General features: G+C 45.7%; 4 protein-coding genes across 9 annotated transcripts; 2 read left to right on the top strand and 2 right to left on the bottom strand.

Moving 5' to 3' along the window:
* Positions 1–33: 33 nt before the first annotated feature.
* On the bottom strand, positions 34–5,772 carry LOC6550488 (actin-related protein 2). 6 transcript variants are annotated; one of them, XM_015155687.2, is made up of 8 exons: positions 5,586–5,675; positions 5,167–5,367; positions 4,223–4,333; positions 3,377–3,391; positions 2,194–2,409; positions 1,919–2,128; positions 1,426–1,854; positions 34–1,351 (listed from the first exon to the last, which is right to left on the bottom strand). In XM_015155687.2, the coding sequence occupies exons 2-8, from the start codon at positions 5,212–5,214 to the stop codon at positions 1,181–1,183; spliced, it is 1,200 nt and encodes a 399-aa protein (XP_015011173.1). In that variant the 5' UTR covers positions 5,215–5,367; positions 5,586–5,675; the 3' UTR covers positions 34–1,180. The 6 variants fall into 6 exon arrangements, with proteins under 6 accessions (XP_015011173.1, XP_026838086.1, XP_015011172.1 ...); XM_026982285.1 differs by having other exon boundaries at positions 5,514–5,598; XM_015155686.2 differs by having other exon boundaries at positions 5,167–5,754.
* A 42-nt stretch (positions 5,773–5,814) lies between these two features.
* On the top strand, positions 5,815–8,634 carry LOC6550535 (GPI transamidase component PIG-T). Its single transcript, XM_026982284.1, has 2 exons — positions 5,815–6,325; positions 6,593–8,634. The coding sequence occupies exons 1-2, from the start codon at positions 6,151–6,153 to the stop codon at positions 8,305–8,307; spliced, it is 1,890 nt and encodes a 629-aa protein (XP_026838085.1). The 5' UTR covers positions 5,815–6,150; the 3' UTR covers positions 8,308–8,634.
* A 1,641-nt stretch (positions 8,635–10,275) lies between these two features.
* LOC6550534 (basic proline-rich protein) lies at positions 10,276–14,221 on the bottom strand. The gene is made up of 3 exons (XM_001977895.3): positions 13,111–14,221; positions 12,453–12,984; positions 10,276–12,215 (listed from the first exon to the last, which is right to left on the bottom strand). The coding sequence occupies exons 1-3, from the start codon at positions 13,723–13,725 to the stop codon at positions 10,642–10,644; spliced, it is 2,721 nt and encodes a 906-aa protein (XP_001977931.2). The 5' UTR covers positions 13,726–14,221; the 3' UTR covers positions 10,276–10,641.
* Positions 14,222–14,831: 610 nt separating this feature from the next.
* Positions 14,832–16,373, top strand: LOC6550533 (putative zinc finger protein 286B). Its single transcript, XM_001977894.3, has 2 exons — positions 14,832–14,941; positions 14,999–16,373. Coding segments are annotated over exons 1-2 (1,347 nt in total). The 5' UTR covers positions 14,832–14,939; the 3' UTR covers positions 16,344–16,373.
* The last annotated feature ends 3,566 nt before the right edge of the window (positions 16,374–19,939 follow it).

Below are 19,939 nucleotides of genomic sequence, written 5' to 3'. Positions count from 1 at the left end.
CTTGGAGGTCAACCGGTCGTAAAACACTGGAGATTGGGTTTGTTTCTTGCTTTTATTGTGATTCATATTTTGTTTTAACTTGGTAAAAAAAACCATAAAAAAAGTCGTATGCGATTTAGCTTTAGACTACAGTATACATCATACATAATTATGTTTATTGCATTCACTTAGATAATTGGCATTCCACATTCATTTTACATATACGGATATATATGGATCACACATATATAACTATTCGTATGCCGATAGTTTCGCATGTGAAGCGTTGCGTCCGCTCTGCCCCAACAAACATCAAATTGCAACTAACTAGAAAAGGCGGGTGAGGAAATGAATTCAAATTAAACCCTTCGGCTGATGGTACTTTCGATTATGGGGCAACGTAAATGCGTAATCTTGGACAGCATCTATCTGTATCTGTGTCTGTTTTTGTTTCTGCATCTGTATCTGTATCTTTATCGTTATCTTTATCTAGTTGGAGACAGGACTGAAATGCTTAGTTTAGGTCGAGCGTCGGGCGCAGACGGCATCGAATCAATCAGTGGATTTAGTTAGCGAAGGCTGGATAACTTCGACCGAACTGGCGCTTTCTCCTTCTGTGCTATGCAACTTTCTCGTAATATTTCCTTCTCTGTCTTAAACACACACGATTTGAATTGCTGCTAGTAGCAGACTTGGCCTAGTTAATACTTAATGTGAAATACTCGCTGGAAATGAAACATTTTGCGTTTACAAAAATATCGCCGCACTCTAGGGGCTTTGAATTTATATATGTATATATATATATATGCATTCATCAAAGAAAAGGGGATTTTCAACCGAATTTTAGACTTAATCATAATCAATTAAACATACTAATGCAAGGTTACACAAGCTGGGCGATTATCGAATTACACTTTCAGCACTCGGCTAGCGGCAAAAGAAATATTACAATTTATTGTACGTGGGAATCGACCAGTGACGGCATGTCTGCGATTTGTGGTAATCTAAGGACCAGTGGACCAATCCTGCTCCACAGACACGCTCACTCGCGCAGGCACACAAAAAAAAACACACACATATAGACAGATATATCACGTAAATCTGAAAGGTTTCGACTTATAAAAAAATAGAGAAAAGAAATGTATCACTTTTTTATCCTATTTCTCACGGTCCGCACACACACACTGACTCTGTCTCCGCCTTAGTGACTGATCTTTTGCAGCTTTTGCAATACTTTAAGACCCTGTTCCTGGTACTCCTGCTTGGACATCCAGAAGCCGTCGCGATCCTTCGTCACCTCCGCCAGAACAGCGCCGCCAATGAAGACCATGTCCTTGCGTCGCGGTGGGTCCTCAATGCGTATTTTGAATTTCTGCAAAGCAAACGTGTAATTTGTTAGAGGCGATGTGGATGATTCGCTTATTAAGCCATTCTCTAGCAGCTTACCGCCAGCTTTTCCGTATCGTTCTTGAGTACCCGCTCCAGGTACAGCTGTTTGATCTCTCGCTCCAGCCGACTAGGAAGACCCGGATACATGGTGGAGCCGCCGGACAGGACTATGTGCTTGTAGAGTTCGGGCCGTATGTCGATGTCTGCCGCCTGGATGGTGTTGAAGGCCAGTTCCGCAATGCCCGGTCCCTCGACGTTGATTAAATGCGGCTGGAACAAAGCCTCTGGCGCCTCGAATCTCTCGCCGCCGACCTTGATCACACGACCGTCGGGTAGCGTGTAGGACTCCACCAGCACCGTCGTCTCCAGGGCCAATCGCTGCTCCATTTCGATGTCGTAGCCGATGTAGCAAAGCTTCTCCTTCATGATGCGCACCGTTTCGAAGTCGGCGGAATGATTGAAAGCGTAGCCACGTAGTAACAGTAACTAATGATCAAAGATGTGAAGGTATAAGTCACAGTTTGCATAATGTTACTGTGTGCAAAGCAACCTTAATCAAATAGCGAGTAATATCTCGACCGGCAATGTCCAATCGTCGCGTCAGATGGGGCAGGGCGAACTCCTCGTAGACGGGACATATATGCGTCACACCATCGCCAGAATCGATCACCACGCCGGAGATCAGACCCTGGGCATAAAGCGTCAGCACGGCCTGGATGGCAATGTACGCGGAATCGAAGCCGTATTTCTCGAACATCACCTGGTATTATGGCAAAACAAAGTATGTAAATTTGAAGTTGGATTCCAAAATGTTGAATGACTCACCTCAATCATCTTCTCGCGGTTCTTTGTGGGATTCATGGGCGGCTCTGTCAGCAGGATTTTTGTATTCGTCGGATCGATGTCCATCTTTTTGGGACCGAACGTGTAGTCCCACACGTGGCACATGTCGTCCCAGTTGCGCACCACGCCGTTCTCCATCGGATAGGAGACCTCTAGCAGGGATCGCAGCTGTGAGGCCTCGTCGCCGACCATCAGATCCTGTAAATTCGTTCGTCAGAGGACGCAGCGTTAGTGCCCGTGGTTGGTCAGTGGGTAACCAGTGGGATTCGGATTGGATTGGATTGGAGTGTTGGGTTGGGTTGGTTGGGTATTTGCTTAGAGGCTGGGATGGTTAGGCATTAGTCTGGGGGACATTCACAAGTGGTAGGCGCAATAACAACGAGCACACTACAAGAACGCAACTAAACTAGGCTAAACAATCAACGAATAACAAGAGGCGTCAGCAAGTGAACACAGAGGCGTGCCAAACAAACTGGGTGTTAGATTGGGCTTAGGCAGACACAGGACATCATGCAGACGAAAACTTAACAATTTCAAATGAGCAAATCACAATTAAACGAGAAACAACTGAATTGGTAGCCATAAATATGTACAAAAAACCAAAGAGTGTAAGCTGGGAGATACAAAAAACAAAATACATATTGTTCTGGTATAAAAACAAAGGAGTAAAAGTTAAATAATAAAAAAAAATTATTTACGTAAATTTGTCGTTAAATTGAACAGATTTGATTTCAATTCGGTTTTAAACACGCCTCAGATTGATCCGATTTGAGAATTAATAGATTTGTTTTTTTGTTCGATTTTTTGTGTATGGAGTACAATTATAGAATGGTGGCCAAAAGGAAGCAACAAGTTAGTTGGGCGGGGCCGGAATATAGTTGGGAAAATAGTCAAGGCAAACAACTAGTGAAAAATGTGAACAGTTAACAGTTAATTAAATGGCTTAATTAAATCCTAAGTGCGCAGCTTCAACTTCAAGAAAATTTCTCAATATTTTGTCAAGCGTGTGTTTTGGTTTCTTTTGTTTTGTTTTTTGGTATTTTCGTATTGTGTCAATCGTATACAAATTTTTTTTATTTGATGTTTACTTGGTGATTAAATTTCTTAGTGGTAGTTTGGATTTTGGTTTTTTGGTTTGGTTTTAAACTATACAAACTTGACTTACATCGACATGTAAATCCTGCAAAATATTTGTTTTCAAAAAAATATGTAAAAAAGAACAGAAAAATGTATAAGAATATTAAAAAGAACGGAAAGATTACAATTTTAAAAATATATATTTTTTGTATCATTTGTTGTTGCTATTCAATATGTGTTCTTCATGATTTTGATGTGTCTTCTGTCTAAACTAAATAACTTCTAATAAGATCTATACAATAGCAGATAAATGTGTTTCTTGGAAATATCGAAAATCAAATGATGCGCTCAAAAAAGCTCAATGTCCTCGGGGTTCAGCCTCCATATAAATAGATCTTTAAGCCACGCCTAAACCTGGGTTAAAAGCAGATATCCACGGACCAACTTTTACCAAAGATATTACCATAATATACTATATTGTATGCATGTTTAATATGAGGACCCACGCACCGAGACCAATGCAACTCAAGCAAAAATGCAATGATGGGATAAGTGAACCCGTGATGAAATAAAAATGGTAAATGAAATGATATGTGAATGGGGTGGATCGAAAACAAATTATATAGAAGTAAGTAGATATGCCACACTAATAGACGGAATAGAAAATAGAGCAATTTCACTCAAAAATCAGATGGGGTGGGGATGAAAAATATGGTGGGTGGTTTGGTGGATAGTGAACTTCTATGCGCTAAATGTATTTCTTGCCGTTTAACTAGTCATGGAGTAGTTACATCGAAAAAAATGATATATATATTTATAGTCATGTATTTGATGGCCTGTGCACAATTGAATTTGTGTAGTGTATGGTTGTACTATCTCATTATGTTGTTGATTAATTTTGGATACTTCAATTGGTAAGCACGATGGATCATACCTTGACTTCGATATCGCCGATTTTGTTCACCGCCCGAATCATGGGTCGTCCCACCATCGAGGGGAAAATGTGGGTGGGAAAATTGCTGCCGGCATATCCGCACTTAACGAACTGAAAAATAAATGGAGATGTCATAAATATATGAAAATATGGTCTGAAAAAAATGTAATAGTATTTATATATGCAGTAACGTATAATAATATAATATATGTATTATTTTCATTTTCAATTTATTAAAATTGCACACACATATTACTGACTTCTATCTTGATTTATCAGAAAACGATCGGTTTAATGTAGACAAAACTTGGAGCTAAGCCCAAAACAGGTAATGTGATAATTTGAAATGCTTTCGTATCAACAGGTACTTAAAAGTTGAACATAATAATAAATAATTATTTTCAATTATTTTGCGCAAGTACAGCTATATTATTTTTCTCAGTGTATCATTTCTTTTTACTGCTGTGGTTTATCGAACGCTTATCGAAATCGGACCGTTATCACAAAACAAAAATTCTGAGCCTTGCGATAAGAACAGAATGTTGGAAATTATATGACAGTGTGGGTGTGCTGGTATGCTGGTGTTGTTCTTTTCAAGAAATAGGTGTGGGAGATACTGAGTAACGCTGGAATCGTGAGTAATCCACTGATTAGTCAAGCGCGCAGAGTAAGAAGAGAGGAAGAGGAATGGAATATGAATGAGAGGAAGAGGCAATTGCTTCAATGCAACTGCTGCAACTGCTTGACTAACCGCAACGTCAACGCCCGCTAGCCGGCAAGCAGTGGATTTAGCAGCAGCAGCAGAAGCGCTGCTTAGCCCACAAGAAGAAGAAAACGAAAGAAGCGCAGCAAACAACACTCAAAATGTGTGTCACACACCAGTGCGCTGTTTTCTCCGCTTGTGGGTGATGTGGGTGTTTCGGGAGATTTTTCGGTTAACTTACCCCAGTGCCGTTATCACAGACGATAACATTTCGACCCTTGCTGTCCATGCTTGAAGGACTCTAAACCGGAGCTGGAAAACCACTGATTCTCCCGTTGCTTCTGCTGCGGCAACTGCCTTTCCACTTCCACTGATGACGCGACCAGGTTGCCTTTTCGGGTGTTGGTTGTGATTCGGTTTTATATCACTGCTTGCAGCGTCTCTGCTCGATGAAACAAAACAAAATAATGCACATCAATCGTCTCTCCTGAGCCCTTTATTAAGCACTACTGTTAATTGATTCTTTTTCGGGTTCTTTTTTTTTTTTGCATTTGGACCGCCGGACAGCGATTGGACTTAATCACACACTTTCCTCTTCCATTCGCACACTCTCACAACACGAGGGCGGGAACAGTGCTCTCTCGCCGCTCTCTCGCTTACTTTTTTCGCCGCTCCGATGGCCGATTATTGGGTATTTAGCTCTCAATTCGGAATTGCAATTTAGATTGGGCGAAACGGTCCGCCACTACCGACTTTTTAAACTTATAATTTAGCTATACTGCTGTACAAAAACTCCCTCTTCACCACCTAGAGTTGAACAAAAATAGATTTGTGTGCGATACTATCGGCGTTGCGATACGGCGTACAAGACACCGAAAATAAATACTAAATTCTAGATTTAACAGCACTCAGTGGTGCGTTGCATTTTGCATTTTTAAGAATTAAACATTTTTACTTTAAGTTAGTCTGTGTGCCATTTTAAAGCAGATACAACAATATATGTGTGCAGGAAATAAATGTTTTTAATTGCACGCAATTTTGAGTGGTATCTCCCCCCCACAGAGTATAATGTAGTATATTTCAGTATGTTTGGGTATGAAACGGTCTGCCCGAAAAATAAAATTGTATTATTTAAAGACATTAAAATTAAGGAACCCACCAAACGAAAGGTGAGGACCGAAACGGACTACAGGCGGCGAAACTGGTACTGAACCAATGGGCTAGGATGTATGCGGTGGCGTTTGTCTTGCTGCTGCTGGTTGCATTTAATGCCGGCTCGAATTTGGGACGGGATGACGAACGCTTCCACGAGGAGCTAGTGGTTCGTCCATTGCCCGGCCACCATGTCAACACCTACTTCCAGTTCACCACGCGCTGGCACTATGGCGAAAAGGACAATCGTGAGTTTCCGGCGACTGCAGTTCGCATCATTTCAATTCCAGAGTCCATAACTTTACCACTTGTTATGAAAAGCAAAGAACACCCCAGTAGTTCCATTTAAATATTTCATTACAATGGTGCTTGAACAGATGACCGAAGACTACACTTCCCAGTGACCAAGAGATTGCACCATGTCCCATTCACGATATTGACAATAATCATCCATTCCAACTTCTGCTTGCCGTGAGCTTGAGTGTTTTTTATATAGTTTCCATTTGCTATTCCAGTTTACCACACCCAATTGACGCCCCGGGTGATTGCGGAGCTGTTGCAGCAGTTTGCGGTGAAGGAGCTGCACATTGGCCTGACCCAGGGATTGTGGCGCTACGAGACATGGGGCTATCCCATTGTGGAGGCCACCAGCGGTGCCGAGATGTGGGCGTGGTTCAGTGGCGCGAATTTGACCAACCGAGAAGTGGACCGTCAGTGGAAGGAGTTGGCCAACGTGTTCTCTGGCGTTTTGTGCGCCTCGCTGAATTTCGTGGACAATACGAATAGCATTGCACCGAGGCACTTGATCCGTCCACAATTCATGCCAGCCAATGGCCAGAGATTCGTTCGCTACGCCACACTGCCGCGTGAGATTGTGTGCACGGAGAATCTGACGCCGTGGAAGAAACTACTGCCATGCGGCAGTGCCTCAGGCTTCGCCTCGCTTCTCAACTCGGGACACGTGCACAACACCAAGTACCATTCACTGGGCCTGAAGGTGCGTGTGCTGTGCGAGGATCACGATGAGGACAACTGCATTGTGGAGCTGACCCAAACGGCCAACTTGGTATACGATCTCCGGCTGTTCGAGCTGAGCAATAATGATTTCTCGCTGCGCCGTCTATTCGGCATGGGACTGAATGGCTTCTGTGAGCTGGCCGAGAGCTCCAAGATCTATGTGCAGCGCAACGAGCAGGGCGAGCACTACCAATTGGTTCCGGAACCCGTGCACCAGGTGAAGAGCACTCGTGGTGGGCATAGTGTTGTCTACTCTGTCTACGATATGCACGAGCAGTTCAAGGAGCCCGGCGAACGGCTGTTTAATGTGGCCTGGCTCGCGCCAAAGACCGAGAATCGCAGGCGTAATCTGGCAAAGCCATCGCTGCCGCCGGTGACGGTTCATCGTTATCTATTGGGGCATGGCCAGGAGCGCGGCAGGATCGTTACGGAGGTGACCAACTCGCATTACGATGCATTGCCCATCATGCTGCAGGAGGTGATACCGTGGTACGTGCACGCCTATCTGCACACCCTTTCCATTCGCCGCAAGCCGCAGCGGGTTAACGAATACGGACGCCAGCGACTGCCCTTCAAGCTGCTCCACTATACGCCCGGCAAGCAGAGGGAACTGCCCTCCCACCTGGAAATCGGCTTCATGCTGCCCGGCCAAACATCGGCGCTGATAACAATCGATGTGGATTACCTGTTGCTCAAATGGCTTGAATATCCGCCGGATGCGAATCACGGCCACTATATCGGCTCCGCCATTGTGTCCAGCCAACTGCCGATGGGCAGAAACTATACCGCTCTGCCGCCGGAGGGGCATCTCTTCGAGCATTCGTTCAATGCCACCCGGCCGACTTATGTGCTCAGTTTGCATACGGAAGCGCTGATCGTCTCGCTGCCCACGCCGGACTTCAGCATGCCGTACAATGTGATCTGTCTGGCCTGCACGGTGGTGGCCCTCGCCTTCGGACCCATCCACAGTGTGGCCACCAAGATGATCATTGTGGGCCGTCAGGCGTCGGCGCCCAAGAACTTTGTGAAGATCTTCAACAAGATATTCCGGCGCGGCACGGCCGCCGATGAATCAGCTGCCGAGGGCGACAGATTGGCAGCAGCAGGAGCAGCGGCATTGGGTGTAGCTGGAATTGCATCATCGAGAGCATCGGTATCGGGCGACCAGCCGCTGCTGGAAGATCTCGACGAGGAAGAGGAGGAGCAGGACTAGGAGATGACACTCAAACAGCCACCGGGAGTCGTGATAAGCTCCCACTGATAGTATACCCTTACAATTCCAATAAAGTAATATCACAAAACACATTCCTTGCTTCGGTGGGGATTTAAAATTACCCAAGGGGATAAAACGGGTGGCAATTCTCGTTTTAAATGGCCATTGAATATATTTAAGTGTATTTAAAAACAGTATTTCCTTTTATTAAGACTGTTTCTATTCAAACTCGCAGCCTATTTTTAAGGCTAAAGAAATCGGAATATAAGAGAGTTGCAAAATATAGTTTTTAACTGAGAAAGGAATTTGTATCCAAATAAAGCAAGTGAAAATGCACGGTTTGTTTTTATAACTTTTTCGATTTCGATTTCGTTTTTATTTTGCATTTCGAAAATAGAAATTTCTAAATGCTATTTGATAAACATGTATCAAAATGTCTCGATGTGGATCCTGAAGTAATCGGTATATGGAATCAGATTATATCAAATCGGATTAGAGCAGCGCAGAAATAGCCAGACTCTTAATTAGGGCGAGAAAGATTCCATGCGTCTAGTGGAACATTTGGAAATACGTATCGATTTCAATGTTACCTTGCTGGAGTTGCGAAAATGTTTTCCAAATTTTCAGCTCTTAGGTTTCGATTTTAACTAATCTTAAGTAATTTGTTTATTTAATAAATAATTTAGATATCAATTTGGAACTCTAAAGTGCAAGCAAATAATGGTAATAATCGGTAACAGTACTTACAAATAGTATTTCAGTTTACATTTCAATTGCAGTTAAAAATTAATTTTTCTTTAGGATTATTGGCATTTATATGTATCTGCGTTTGTATGGAGAGTGTTCACTGTACACCGCTCGTTCAATGCTCAAATGTCCAATGAATTCGCTTCATTTCAATGTTCTCGCTTTTTGTTGAACTTTAAATGTAAGATTTTTGCATGATTTCCGCTTGCTACTTATATTTTTTACTTTTACTTTAAATAGTAAATTTAAGCTTATTGTATGTATATATAAATTGGATTTTTCAAATTACAATCTTTCTTTGCAAAACTCTATTGGAAGAAATCGGGGAAACGGGTACCAAGGATAATTAAATGTAAAATTGCTACACAAAACTGTACGAACTCTAAAAACAGACATCTACAAAAACGCACACAAAAATACAAAAAAAATAAAAAAATAGTTTAAATATATAGCGGATTAATTATGTTAAAAACACGCACTATTCTGCTGCTCCGTCGTCCTCCTCCTTACACTTAAGTATATTTATATATGCATATGTATAAATCGTTTAGAATGATCGTTTTTAAAGAGGAGCGGAACCTACTTAAGAGAGAATTAATATATATATAATAGGATGGGTCGATTGCTATGGATTGGAAATTCCCAGAAAGGCGGCGTAATCTATAAAACCATCATAAATGTAATGGCAACAAGGGTAATTCTTGGAAAACCCATCAAGTATTTGTAGTTATAGGACCAATATCGCTTATAATTGCCTACAGACTACACAGCCCATTGCGAATCCAAGTGACGGATCGCAGCACTAAGCTAAAAGTACTAGCTTAAAGAACTGACACTTTCGTCACTCAACCAGGAATTTGTGTGTTCGTGAGCATCCCGAGTAATCGATCCATCAATTTTGTCTGGTGTTTTGGGCCTAGGACACGGTTTCTTGTTCGCTTGCGCATTTTCATCAGCTTACTTAGTTCTAGATCGCTACTTCCCTTAATGGACTACACTTCGTGTTTTCTCTTGTTCTAGATATACGGTCTCGGTTGTGCTACTTCTGCCACGAGCCACTTATCCGTCTGCTATGTATCACCGAAACTAATAAACTCTCCTTGCTTCCCTTTAGATAAGTCGCCAGCTCAATCGAAATGCGAGGAATTCGCTGCTTGCATGTGGGAACCCTGAATGTGCATCTCGATTTAACATCAAATCTTAGTTCGTCGTTATTTTTGCCTACTTTAAGTCTTATGCTTACTCGTCTTTCTCCTATCTGTAATCCTACTTATACTTCATTTTCTGCGGCTGCCACTCTTAGCTCTAATCGTAGTCCTCCTCCTGCTCCACACCCACTGATACAAATCTTAATCATATGCCTAGTGTTACGCAATCTGCATCGTCGTCTGCTCCTTGTCGTCGCCATCCAGTTATGCTATTACTCGCGCTGCACCACCTCCTCCAACTGGCCTCCTGCAATCCTCTCCGGATTTCCTTGGTGTTCGGCCTGTGAATCCTCTCCAGCTTCAACCAGCGAATCCCAGACGAGAATTACTTGTTGTGGAGACAGCCAGGTGGCAGCGGCGGTAATAGGCTGTCCCTTCCTCATTGGGGCGGCTGTTGGCTGTAATATCCGTATGCGCCGGTGGGTGGTGGCCCCTGGGGGGCTCCTGGCGGCGGCATCTGTGCCCCGGCGGGCCGATAGCCCTGATAGCCCTGCGTGGGCGGGTATTGTGCATAGCCGCCGGCCTGAGGTGGCTGATGGTATGCGTGGCCGGGATACGCGCTCCCCGGTGGCGGTGGTCCGTAGGCCTGCGGTGGAGGCGGTCCTCCGTACGGACCTTGTGGTGCGCCCGGCGCCGGCTGGTATTGATTCGGCGGCATCGGCGGTGTGGCTCCATTCGGAGGCGGTTGCTGATTGCCTTGTCCCTGGGCATTTGGTGCTCCGCCACCGCCAGCGGATCCGCCAGCCGATGGTGGTGTCTGTTGCTGCTGCTGTTGTTGCTGCTGTTGCGGCGGCGGCGGGGCGCCAGGCTGCTGATTATAATTGCCCGGCGTGGAGTATGTGGGCTGGACTTGCGTGGACAGCGGCGCCACACCGGAAACCACCACGCCCGGTGGCTGTTGTTGTTGCTGCTGTTGCTGCGGCGGTCCCGCATACTGCTGACCAGCTCCGCCAGGTCCGCTGGGCCCCGCTCCACCACCAGCTCCTCCCTGCGGCGGCGGCGTCGATTGCTGTGCGTTGGGTCCGTTTGGATTGGTGTTGCCACCGCCTGCTCCGCCGCCACCCTGTGGCGGTGGCGTCTGACTGGGCGCCGTGGTGCTGTAGGCTCCGCCCGGCGGTGGTGGTGGCGCTGCCCCACTAGTCGGTGGTCCACCCGGGTAGCTACTGCCCGGTGGTGCACCCGCTCCGCCACCAGCGGCTGCTTGCTGCTGCTGTTGATACGCCTGATAGGGACTCTGAGCGCTGCTTGTGGGTGGTGGCGGCGGCCAGTAGCCACTGGGCGGTGGCCCTCCTCCCGCTCCCGCCTGGCCATACTGTCCGGGATTTGGCGGATAGCCCGCATAGCCCATTGGAGGCGGTCCTCCAGCAGAGTTCTGCGGCGGCGGCGGACCGTATTGACTCTGCGGCGGTCCAGGTGGCGGCTGTTGGCCACCGGTCGGCGGTTGTCCGGGTGGTGGTGGTCCCGGCGGCGGCTGCTGTTGCCCTGGCACCGGTGGAACCTGCTGGCTGCCGGGCGGCGGTGGATATGCACCCGGCGGTGGTCCTTGACCGGCTCCGGCATTTGGCTGATAGCCGTGCCCACTGGCTCCCGTCGCCGCACCAGCTGGACCATGATGGTAGCCACCTTGAGCGGCATTCGGTGGACCCGGTGGCGGTGGACCGTAGCCCTGGGTTGGCGGTCCGTAGGGATAGGCGCCCTGCGGCTGGTACTGCGTCTGCGGCTGTGGAGGATAGCCCGGATAGTGGCTGTGCTGCTGCTGTTGCTGCTGGTAGCTGACGCGGTACGGACTCTGCGGCGGCGGCACACCGGGTCCGCCGGCTCCTGGCTGTGGTCCTGGTCCGCCGGGACCGCCCTGCTGCTGCTGGTTGGGCGGCTGTTGGCCGCCTGGTTGCGGCTGCTGCTGCTGGGGATTCTGGGGTCCGGACAGGGGTCCGTTGTTGGGACGCTGTTGATCTGCAAGGCAAAAGATGATTGAAAGCTGAGTAAAATCACGTTTCGGGTGCACAATATGTTGTACTCAAAATAAACTATAGATGCATTAGGATTTCGAATTATATTCAGAAAATAAACACAGAAAATATCACAGGAGTTCGTCAAAATTAAGAGCATCCAGGTCGAATTCATTCAAAAAATTTTCCATCCACGACTGCTCATCTTCAAATTCTTGACCGGCATTGACGTTACACTTACTGGGCGCGGCATTTGGATTGATCACAGACTGACCCGGCCCCTGGCCCTGACCAGGTCCCTGGCCAGCTCCCGGCTGTCCCTGACCCTGGGCGTTGCGGTAGACGGGATGCTGCTGCTGCTGCTGCGACTGCGGACCCGCTTGGCTGACCTGCGGTCCCTGCTGTTGGCCGGCTGCTACGGCTGCTGCCGCTGCTGCTGCCGCCGCCGCTGCTGCCTGCTGTTGTTGTTGTTGCTGCTGCTGTTGCTGCTGCTGAGATTGCTGTTGGGCGCCCGGCGGCAGGCCAGGATGCGGCTGCGGCTGCTGTTGCTGCTGGGCGCCGTAGGGCGGCATCTGAACGGGCGGTCCCTGGGGATCGCCGCCGTGCTGCTGCATGCCCATCTGCGGCGGACCCTGGCCCGGTTGTCCCGGCACCGGACCCTGGCCGGGCTGCTGCTGCTGCTGCGGCGGACCGCCCAGCATGCCGTGCGGTCCAGTTGGCGGCGTCTGCTGGCCGCCCTGCTGCATCGCCTGCGTTTGGAGGATGTGCGGCGGCTGGGAATGGATTGAATACATTATTGGGGAACAGAAATGATGTTGTCTTTGCATGGATTTCACGGAGCAGTGATCACGGAATAGCATATCCTATCGTATTCGCATTTATTCATTTTGTTTACCCACCGGCAGTATCTGTGAGATGTTCATGGCGGGATCGGCCAACTGGGCGAGGTAGACCAGATTGCGATGCAGCGCGACGTGGTAGGACATGCACTCCTGCGCCTTGCCCATGCTCTGGAAGTCCTGAATTGTCTGGATGAGGCCGCAGTTCTCGTCGAGCATCTTTTGTATTTGAGCCGAGTTGACTTGCTGCGTCACACCGCCGCCGCCGCCGCCTTGCATATTGGCGCCACCGCGTGGAGTGGACGGCGGTGTGACCATCATTCCGCCACCGGGCATTCCACCGCCGCCGCCAACAACTCCACCACCACCGCCGCCGCCAGAGATGATGCTGCCCGGCGATCCTGGCACGCCCATGGGCGGCCGTTGCTGCTGCTGCTGCATGCCCATGGGCAGGATGCCACCGCCGCCTGGTCCACCACCGCCTCCTCCGCCGGGACCTACTCCGGATCCAGGCGGCTGTTGATTGGGCGCGGAGTTTGGTGGCGGTTGCTGCAGTTGTTGTTGCTGCTGTTGCTGCTGCTGTTGTTGTTGTTGTGGCGGGGGAGGCTGCTGCTGCAGTTGCTGCTGCTGTTGCGGCTGCTGCTGCGGCGGTTGCGGCGAATAAACTGCAGACATTTTACTGGCTGCAGTCTTCTTCTTCCGCTTGGGGGTTTTCTCCTGTTTTTCCACAATTTTAGCGGTTATATTCGACCGTTGGGGAAAGGAAAGGAAAATTTTCGCAGTGTGCGGCGTTTTCTTCACATACACACACACACACACACACGCACACAACAGCGAGCGCTGGCACACACACACTTAAAGACACGCAAACACACGCACACGTACACGGGCAAAGAAGTGGCTATCTTTTTACCCTTTTGAGTGTTTTTCGGCGAACGGAAAAACGCCGGCTATGCGATAAATGCACTGGTAATTCGGCTAGCTATTGTTCGCGTACGGTGGCCCTCACACGTTGGCACTGGATAACGACATATTTTTCCTCAATTTTCCGACACTTTTTCGCAATTTGCATGGAACGGAACGACGCTTAAAACGATTGCACAGGCGGCACGGACCGATTAATCGGTCGAATGCACGATCAAACCGGGCTGGACGGCGCCTGACGTACGCCGCTGTTAGTTAACAGCCGGGCCGCAACAGACTCTGTTAGGTTTGAATTGAAATTTAAAGTGGCTGTTACTCGTTACATTTTGCACGTGTATTTATACGTCTGGCAAATCAATGTAGGAAAATGTCTCAGCGCATGTTACAACATCTCTCATTAGCATGGATTATTTATTTTGTTATGTTAATAGCAAATGGTGTGCATGACCGTTGTGACTGAACGTGCTAGGCCCCCTCAACATGGCGTTCGATAGATTTTTTTTTATGGTGTTTTAAGGGTGCGTTTTGCAGCACTGACTAAAATAGCTACCGGTTTTTTTTTTTTGATTATTATTCAATTTATTATTAAAGTTTTGATGCGAAATAAAAATGCAACACAACTTCTCAATTGCTCACGAATGTCCTGCTTGTTTTTACTTTATTTACTTATTATTATTTTAGCTATGCTGCCGCCAAATTTTTGGCTATTTGACTATTTTGTGAGCCAATTTTTGTTGTTATTTCTGTTTTGGTTGCACAGCATTTTACAAAATGAGTAAGCTTTAAGCTATAAGCTATTGATATTAATGCATTTTTAAAAATACATTTACTTTTAGCTACCAAACTTAGCTAGTGTTTTACGTTAGCAGCACTGGCTAAACCGGTTGAACAGGGTGATTAGTGCAATATAGAGGTAAACAAAATGATTTGTTGATTTGACTTGCAAAATGTAATATAATAGGAAAATGTAAGTGCATATGAACGACAATCTATTGTAAGAATACATTAAATGCCTGCATTTTAGGACAAAGTCAATATGCCGAACTTGCTTGGAAAGTTCGAAAGTCATGGTCAATATATTTGATGATCCCCAATACTTGGGATGTAATATTGCGGATATGGTATCGCAGTGCATACACTTTCCCCTTTCTAGAGGCGATTTCCTACCCGAAACCATTTGTCTGTCCTGCCTAAAGGATGCTAAAAGTGCCTTTGACATAATCACGAAATTCCGAACGAGTCACCAGTTTCTCAATGAGTCTGTATGCAAGGTTTCGCTGGATGACAAGGAAACGAGCGACCAACAGTTTCGTTGCCAAGTTAAGAAGGAAGAAACCGTAGAGGACTTGTCGCAAGTAGGGCCTACCAATGAACACCGATTCCAAGTCAAGATGGAGAAGTTTGAAACTACTTTGCCCCACGAAGAGCCCTTCAAAGATGATCCATTCCAAACCAACAACGGTTTCCCAACGGAAAGAGATCCCAAAGGCGAGCAATTCACATGCGAATATATAAAAGACCCCAGAGCAAATTCTGCAAAAGAAGAGGCTTCATTACATCTCCCAGAGGAAGAGTCTGCCGAGGATGAGAGATTCCAATGCCACGTCAAGAATGAGCCCATTGACGAAGATCTCTCAGAGGAAGAAGACTACTGCGAACTCGATCCGGTCGATCAGCACATAAAGACTGAGGACATAGAAGAGAATGTCCTGGAAGGTAGTCCTCGAGTCGATGAGATGCACGATAACAACAGTGTGGAACCAGACCGCAAGCATCAATGCCCACATTGCCCAAAGAGTTATCATCGCTCGTTCGCGCTAAAGGAACACCTCATAGTGCACACGAAGGAGAGGCCATTCGAGTGCTCCCGCTGCCCGAAGAGATTCAAATCGGCCAGATACCTGAAGGAGCACCAGACCATTCACACCGGCGAACGGCCATTCAAGTGCACGCATTGCTCGAACGCGTACCGAAAGAAGACATGCCTTCAGCGGCATATCCAAACCTACACGGGAGTACGACCCTTCAAGTGCACCCACTGCCCCAAGACGTTTGCCACCGACTACGATTTTCAGTCGCACATACGGAATTATTCGGGCGAGAAGCCCTACAAGTGCAACGCCTGCTCCAAATCCTTTGCCACCCAATCCGTGCTCAATGTGCATGCCCGCATACATACTGGCGATAAGCCCTACAAGTGCAACGAGTGCTCGCGCGCCTTCCTATGGAACTCCAGTCTCCAGGGTCACATGCTACGGCTCCATTCCAAGGAGCACCCCTTCAAGTGCCCCATTTGCACCGCATCCTTTTTGGCGGAGAACTCCCTGAATCGGCATATGCGGATGCACAGGAAGCAGCAGATCTTGTGATCGGTCTTCGTTGACAAAGGGACAGGCGGATTTGTTGTTATTAATGCCAAATGTTATTATATTGCAGTTTAATATTTATGGCAATTCAAATAACAAGGATATAGCTATTATATTTACGATGTAAAGATCTTTTTGATAGTATTGTATTTTATTATTGTATAATACTGCACTTTGCTGCAGAAAAATGGTTTGAGTTATGTAAATATTGTGTGTAAGTTGACCTGTGTTCGAATATTACTGTCTTTTTTCTGTGAAAAAAGAACTTATATGTGTATCTTTTAGTTAACTAGTAAAGTTGTATGTGAATTTGAATTTAAACTCTGGTTTTCGAGTGATTACTGACAGAATCTGGCCTGAAATCGCAGTACGTACTACACCACATGCCCAATTGTTTATCGAGTTAATTAAAGCGAATCCAAGGCTTCAAGCTGCCTAATGCGAATTTGAAGTAGGCCAACATATGTTGTCGTGTCTTGTCTGCACTAAATAAAATGCAACTTTTCGCCGGATTATGCGCATGTGAGTAGAACACGAAATGACATTTTTCTGCTATTTCGCTGTGGCAACTGTGTCTGCGTGTGCATAAGTGTATCAGTTTGGGTCCGTGCACTGCGCGAAATCCATGCCAGTTTGTGTATGCGCAAAATTAGGCTACATTTCTACGGACAGAGGCTGGAAATTGCGAATGGGCTTGGGTTTTAAGGCACGGAAATTGTTTCATTGATGGTCTCCGCTTTAAGGACACCAGTTTCGTTTGCAGTGCATGTGTTTGCCTGCAGCTTTTCACTTTATTCATGCATAAACTTGCCTGAGAAAGTTTTCGCGTGGCAAAAAGTTGCCACGGTATTTGCTTGGCTGGTGGAAAACCCAACCGAAAACCCCAACCCACCGCCCCCCGAAAAGTGCGCTCCTTTTGGACACATGCAAATAACATATCGATGCAGCTTTTTCAAATAAACCGCCCTCCATGCGCTGCCACGCCCCTTTTTGTGGCTTCCGCCTGTCGCCTGTTGTCCCAGAGGGGATTTAGTGGCATTGCCGGAACGTGCTGCTGCACATGCATCAATTTGGGCGCCACCGCAGCCTCCGATTTCCCAGGCCCCTCCCCCCTCCCCCCAAAACCCAAGCCCCTTAACCCTTATAGAGCCCCCACCCTCGCCTTTAACCCCATAAGCAGCGGAACCAGCACATAGCCACATTAACCCATTGCCCGCCCACTTCATACTTAACCTTCTACTTTTTTATTAGCTGCTTTGTGCTTATGCCTAAATTTATACCTAATTTATGTTTTTTAGATTGTTTTATTAGAGTGGTGTTAATATGCACAACATCTTAAACGCTACGAAATTGGTGTTAAAGTATAAATAAAAGCTGCGCCAAATTAATATTGCGCGGGCTTGATGAATTATAAGTTGATTTCTGTTGATTAAAAAGCCGCAAAATTTAATTTTATACCATTAATCATTGGCCCTTTCACCTCCCCTCCCCTGCAGCGTAATTTATATAAATTTGTTTTGCATTTCAGCCTGCAGATAATTGCAAAATGCCGTTCAGCATGGGAATTTCATACATATACATATTTTCTTCAACTTATTTATTAGGCTTTATATTTCATTTGTTTGTTTTTTGTTTTTTTTTTTTGATTTTGAGATAAGCTTTATTTATTTCTGACTAAAATTTGTGTTAATTCCAAACGTAATCGAATTTTTTGTTGCTGTTTGCTAGTGTTATTTTTACAAAACGAAATAAATTCGTTTCAAAATGAAATCCATGTTACGGTAACAAATGGAGTTTTTCGTTCAGAAAATAAAACCATACGCTATTTACCTTACGTTTAAAGTTCGCCAACATTATTTATTTATTTTAATTTTGATGCATTTAGGTGCGCCTCCCCATGGCTTTGATTACGTAAATTGCGTATACGCAGTGTGTGCGTGTGTGTGTGTTTGTGTGTGTGTGTGCCAAAGGGCAGGTGGTGCTTTGTGGCCTCCCTCAGGTGTAACATGTGTGCCAAGGTGCAGAAAAAAGTGAGAGAAAAAAGAAGCCGGGAAAATATTATAGAAATGGGCTAAAAAAGAGAACCAACCGACTCAAGGCCAAAACACTTGACTAGAACGAGGTGGCGCCACAGACAGTCAGACATGAATGGGCGTCGTTTGGGGCTGAGGGGGCGTGGCAGGTGTGCGTGTGAACCACCGAGAGGTGCAAAGTAGTTGCCACTTAAAAGGCGTAAAAAAGAAAAAAAAAAAAAAAAAAACAACTTCAAACAAACAGCAGCCAAAAAGCTTTGAAGGGTTTTCCCTCTCACTTCTCATATTTTACCCTGCAGCTGTTACCGCTTTTCTTCCTCTTCTTCATCATCTAAGGGGCGTGGAGCGTGGGGCGTGGGCGTGGCAGGGGTTAGACATGAGCTGGGGTTTGTTGCTTTGGGCCATTGACAGTAAATCCGTTCACATCGACTTGCCAGAAATGCCAGTATGCAAAAATGCAAAGTCGTATCTAAAAATCGACGCTAAAAATTCCACATTTTTTTAACGTGTCATGTGCAAATAGCTAATAAACTACGCAAATTCGAAATTTGTCAATTAATTAATCTTAATCGGGTGTTAATTATCTTAATCGAATTTGAAGTGGCATACCGCTAATTGTTTCTAACGCAATTCTCTAAAAATCTGCATTCAAATATAGAAATTTTTTTTTTAATTTTTTTGATGTTATGATGTTGAAGAAATTCGAAAAAATTAGGAAATACCACAAGGCTGAAGTTCTAAACTCCATAACTCAACTTATCTTAATCAACTAATCTTAATTTGAAGTGGCATACCTCTAAATGTTTCTAACGCAATTCTTAAAAATCTGCATTCAAATTTTGAAAATTTTTTTGATTGAATTTTTTTTGTAAATATACCCGTTACTCGTAGAGTAAAAGGGTAGACTAGATTCGTTGAAAAGTATGTAACAGGCAGAAGAAAACGTTTCCGACCATTAAAGCATATATATTCTTGATCTGGCCATCTCCGTATGAATGCCTCGATCTCAGGAACTACAAAAGCTAGAATGTTGAGATGAAGCATGTAGCTTCCAGAATTACGATTAGAAAACTGATTTCTTGGACCGAAAAAAACTGAAAAAATACCTGTGTTAAAAAAGTTGATGTCTGTGGAGTATCTAGGTATCTGAAGTAAGTATCTACGTCTTTTTGGCGCGGCTAATTCAATTGGGTGCATTTGTAAGAGGTAACAACATATTCGATGCCATTTCAGTTGGCTTCCACTTTGCATTTGGTAGCGCCTACCTGTTGTGTGGCTGGCATTGATTTAAAAGATTTTTAATATTTAAGTGGCTCTGGTTGATTCGCTGGCTGGTATTTATTATTAAAGAATGCAGCGAAGCGCTTAATGTTGCTGCATTCATATTTAATTATTTTGTAATTTTGCTGTTCGTGCTGGCAACGCAATGCTAAATATATTTTGTTTCGGTTGCACTTTTAATGCCTTTGAACTAAATTGCACTCCCTTTCTCTCGGCCTTTCTCGTTCTCTTTCACTTTCTCCGCGTCCGTGTGTGTGCATGTGTGTGTGTGTGTGTGTCTGCCAC

The sequence above is a fragment of the Drosophila erecta genome, unplaced genomic scaffold (assembly GCF_003286155.1).
Source record: "Drosophila erecta strain 14021-0224.00,06,07 unplaced genomic scaffold, DereRS2 tig00000126-arrow-pilon, whole genome shotgun sequence".
In the NCBI taxonomy this organism is placed as follows: Eukaryota; Metazoa; Arthropoda; class Insecta; order Diptera; family Drosophilidae; genus Drosophila; species Drosophila erecta.
Note: the sequence above shows the minus strand (reverse complement) of the source record. Positions and strands in the feature narration are given on the sequence as shown.

What these genes read in the sequence shown, in the direction of transcription:
- LOC6550488 (XM_015155686.2), bottom strand. Translation starts at nt 5,214, where the DNA reads ATGGACAGCAAGGGTCGAAATGTTATCGTCTGTGATAACGGCACTGGG. An exon ending in ACCGCGAGAAGATGATTGAG is followed by an intron (nt 2,129 to 2,193) that starts GTGAGTCATTCA and finishes CCATAATACCAG; the next exon opens with GTGATGTTCGAGAAATACGG. An exon ending in TTACTCGCTATTTGATTAAG is followed by an intron (nt 1,855 to 1,918) that starts GTTGCTTTGCAC and finishes TTTGATCATTAG; the next exon opens with TTACTGTTACTACGTGGCTA.
- LOC6550535 (XM_026982284.1), top strand. Translation starts at nt 6,151, where the DNA reads ATGTATGCGGTGGCGTTTGTCTTGCTGCTGCTGGTTGCATTTAATGCC. An exon ending in CTATGGCGAAAAGGACAATC is followed by an intron (nt 6,326 to 6,592) that starts GTGAGTTTCCGG and finishes TTGCTATTCCAG; the next exon opens with TTTACCACACCCAATTGACG.
- LOC6550534 (XM_001977895.3), bottom strand. Translation starts at nt 13,725, where the DNA reads ATGTCTGCAGTTTATTCGCCGCAACCGCCGCAGCAGCAGCCGCAACAG. An exon ending in ACATCTCACAGATACTGCCG is followed by an intron (nt 12,985 to 13,110) that starts GTGGGTAAACAA and finishes ATCCATTCCCAG; the next exon opens with CCGCCGCACATCCTCCAAAC. An exon ending in CAATCCAAATGCCGCGCCCA is followed by an intron (nt 12,216 to 12,452) that starts GTAAGTGTAACG and finishes TTTGCCTTGCAG; the next exon opens with ATCAACAGCGTCCCAACAAC.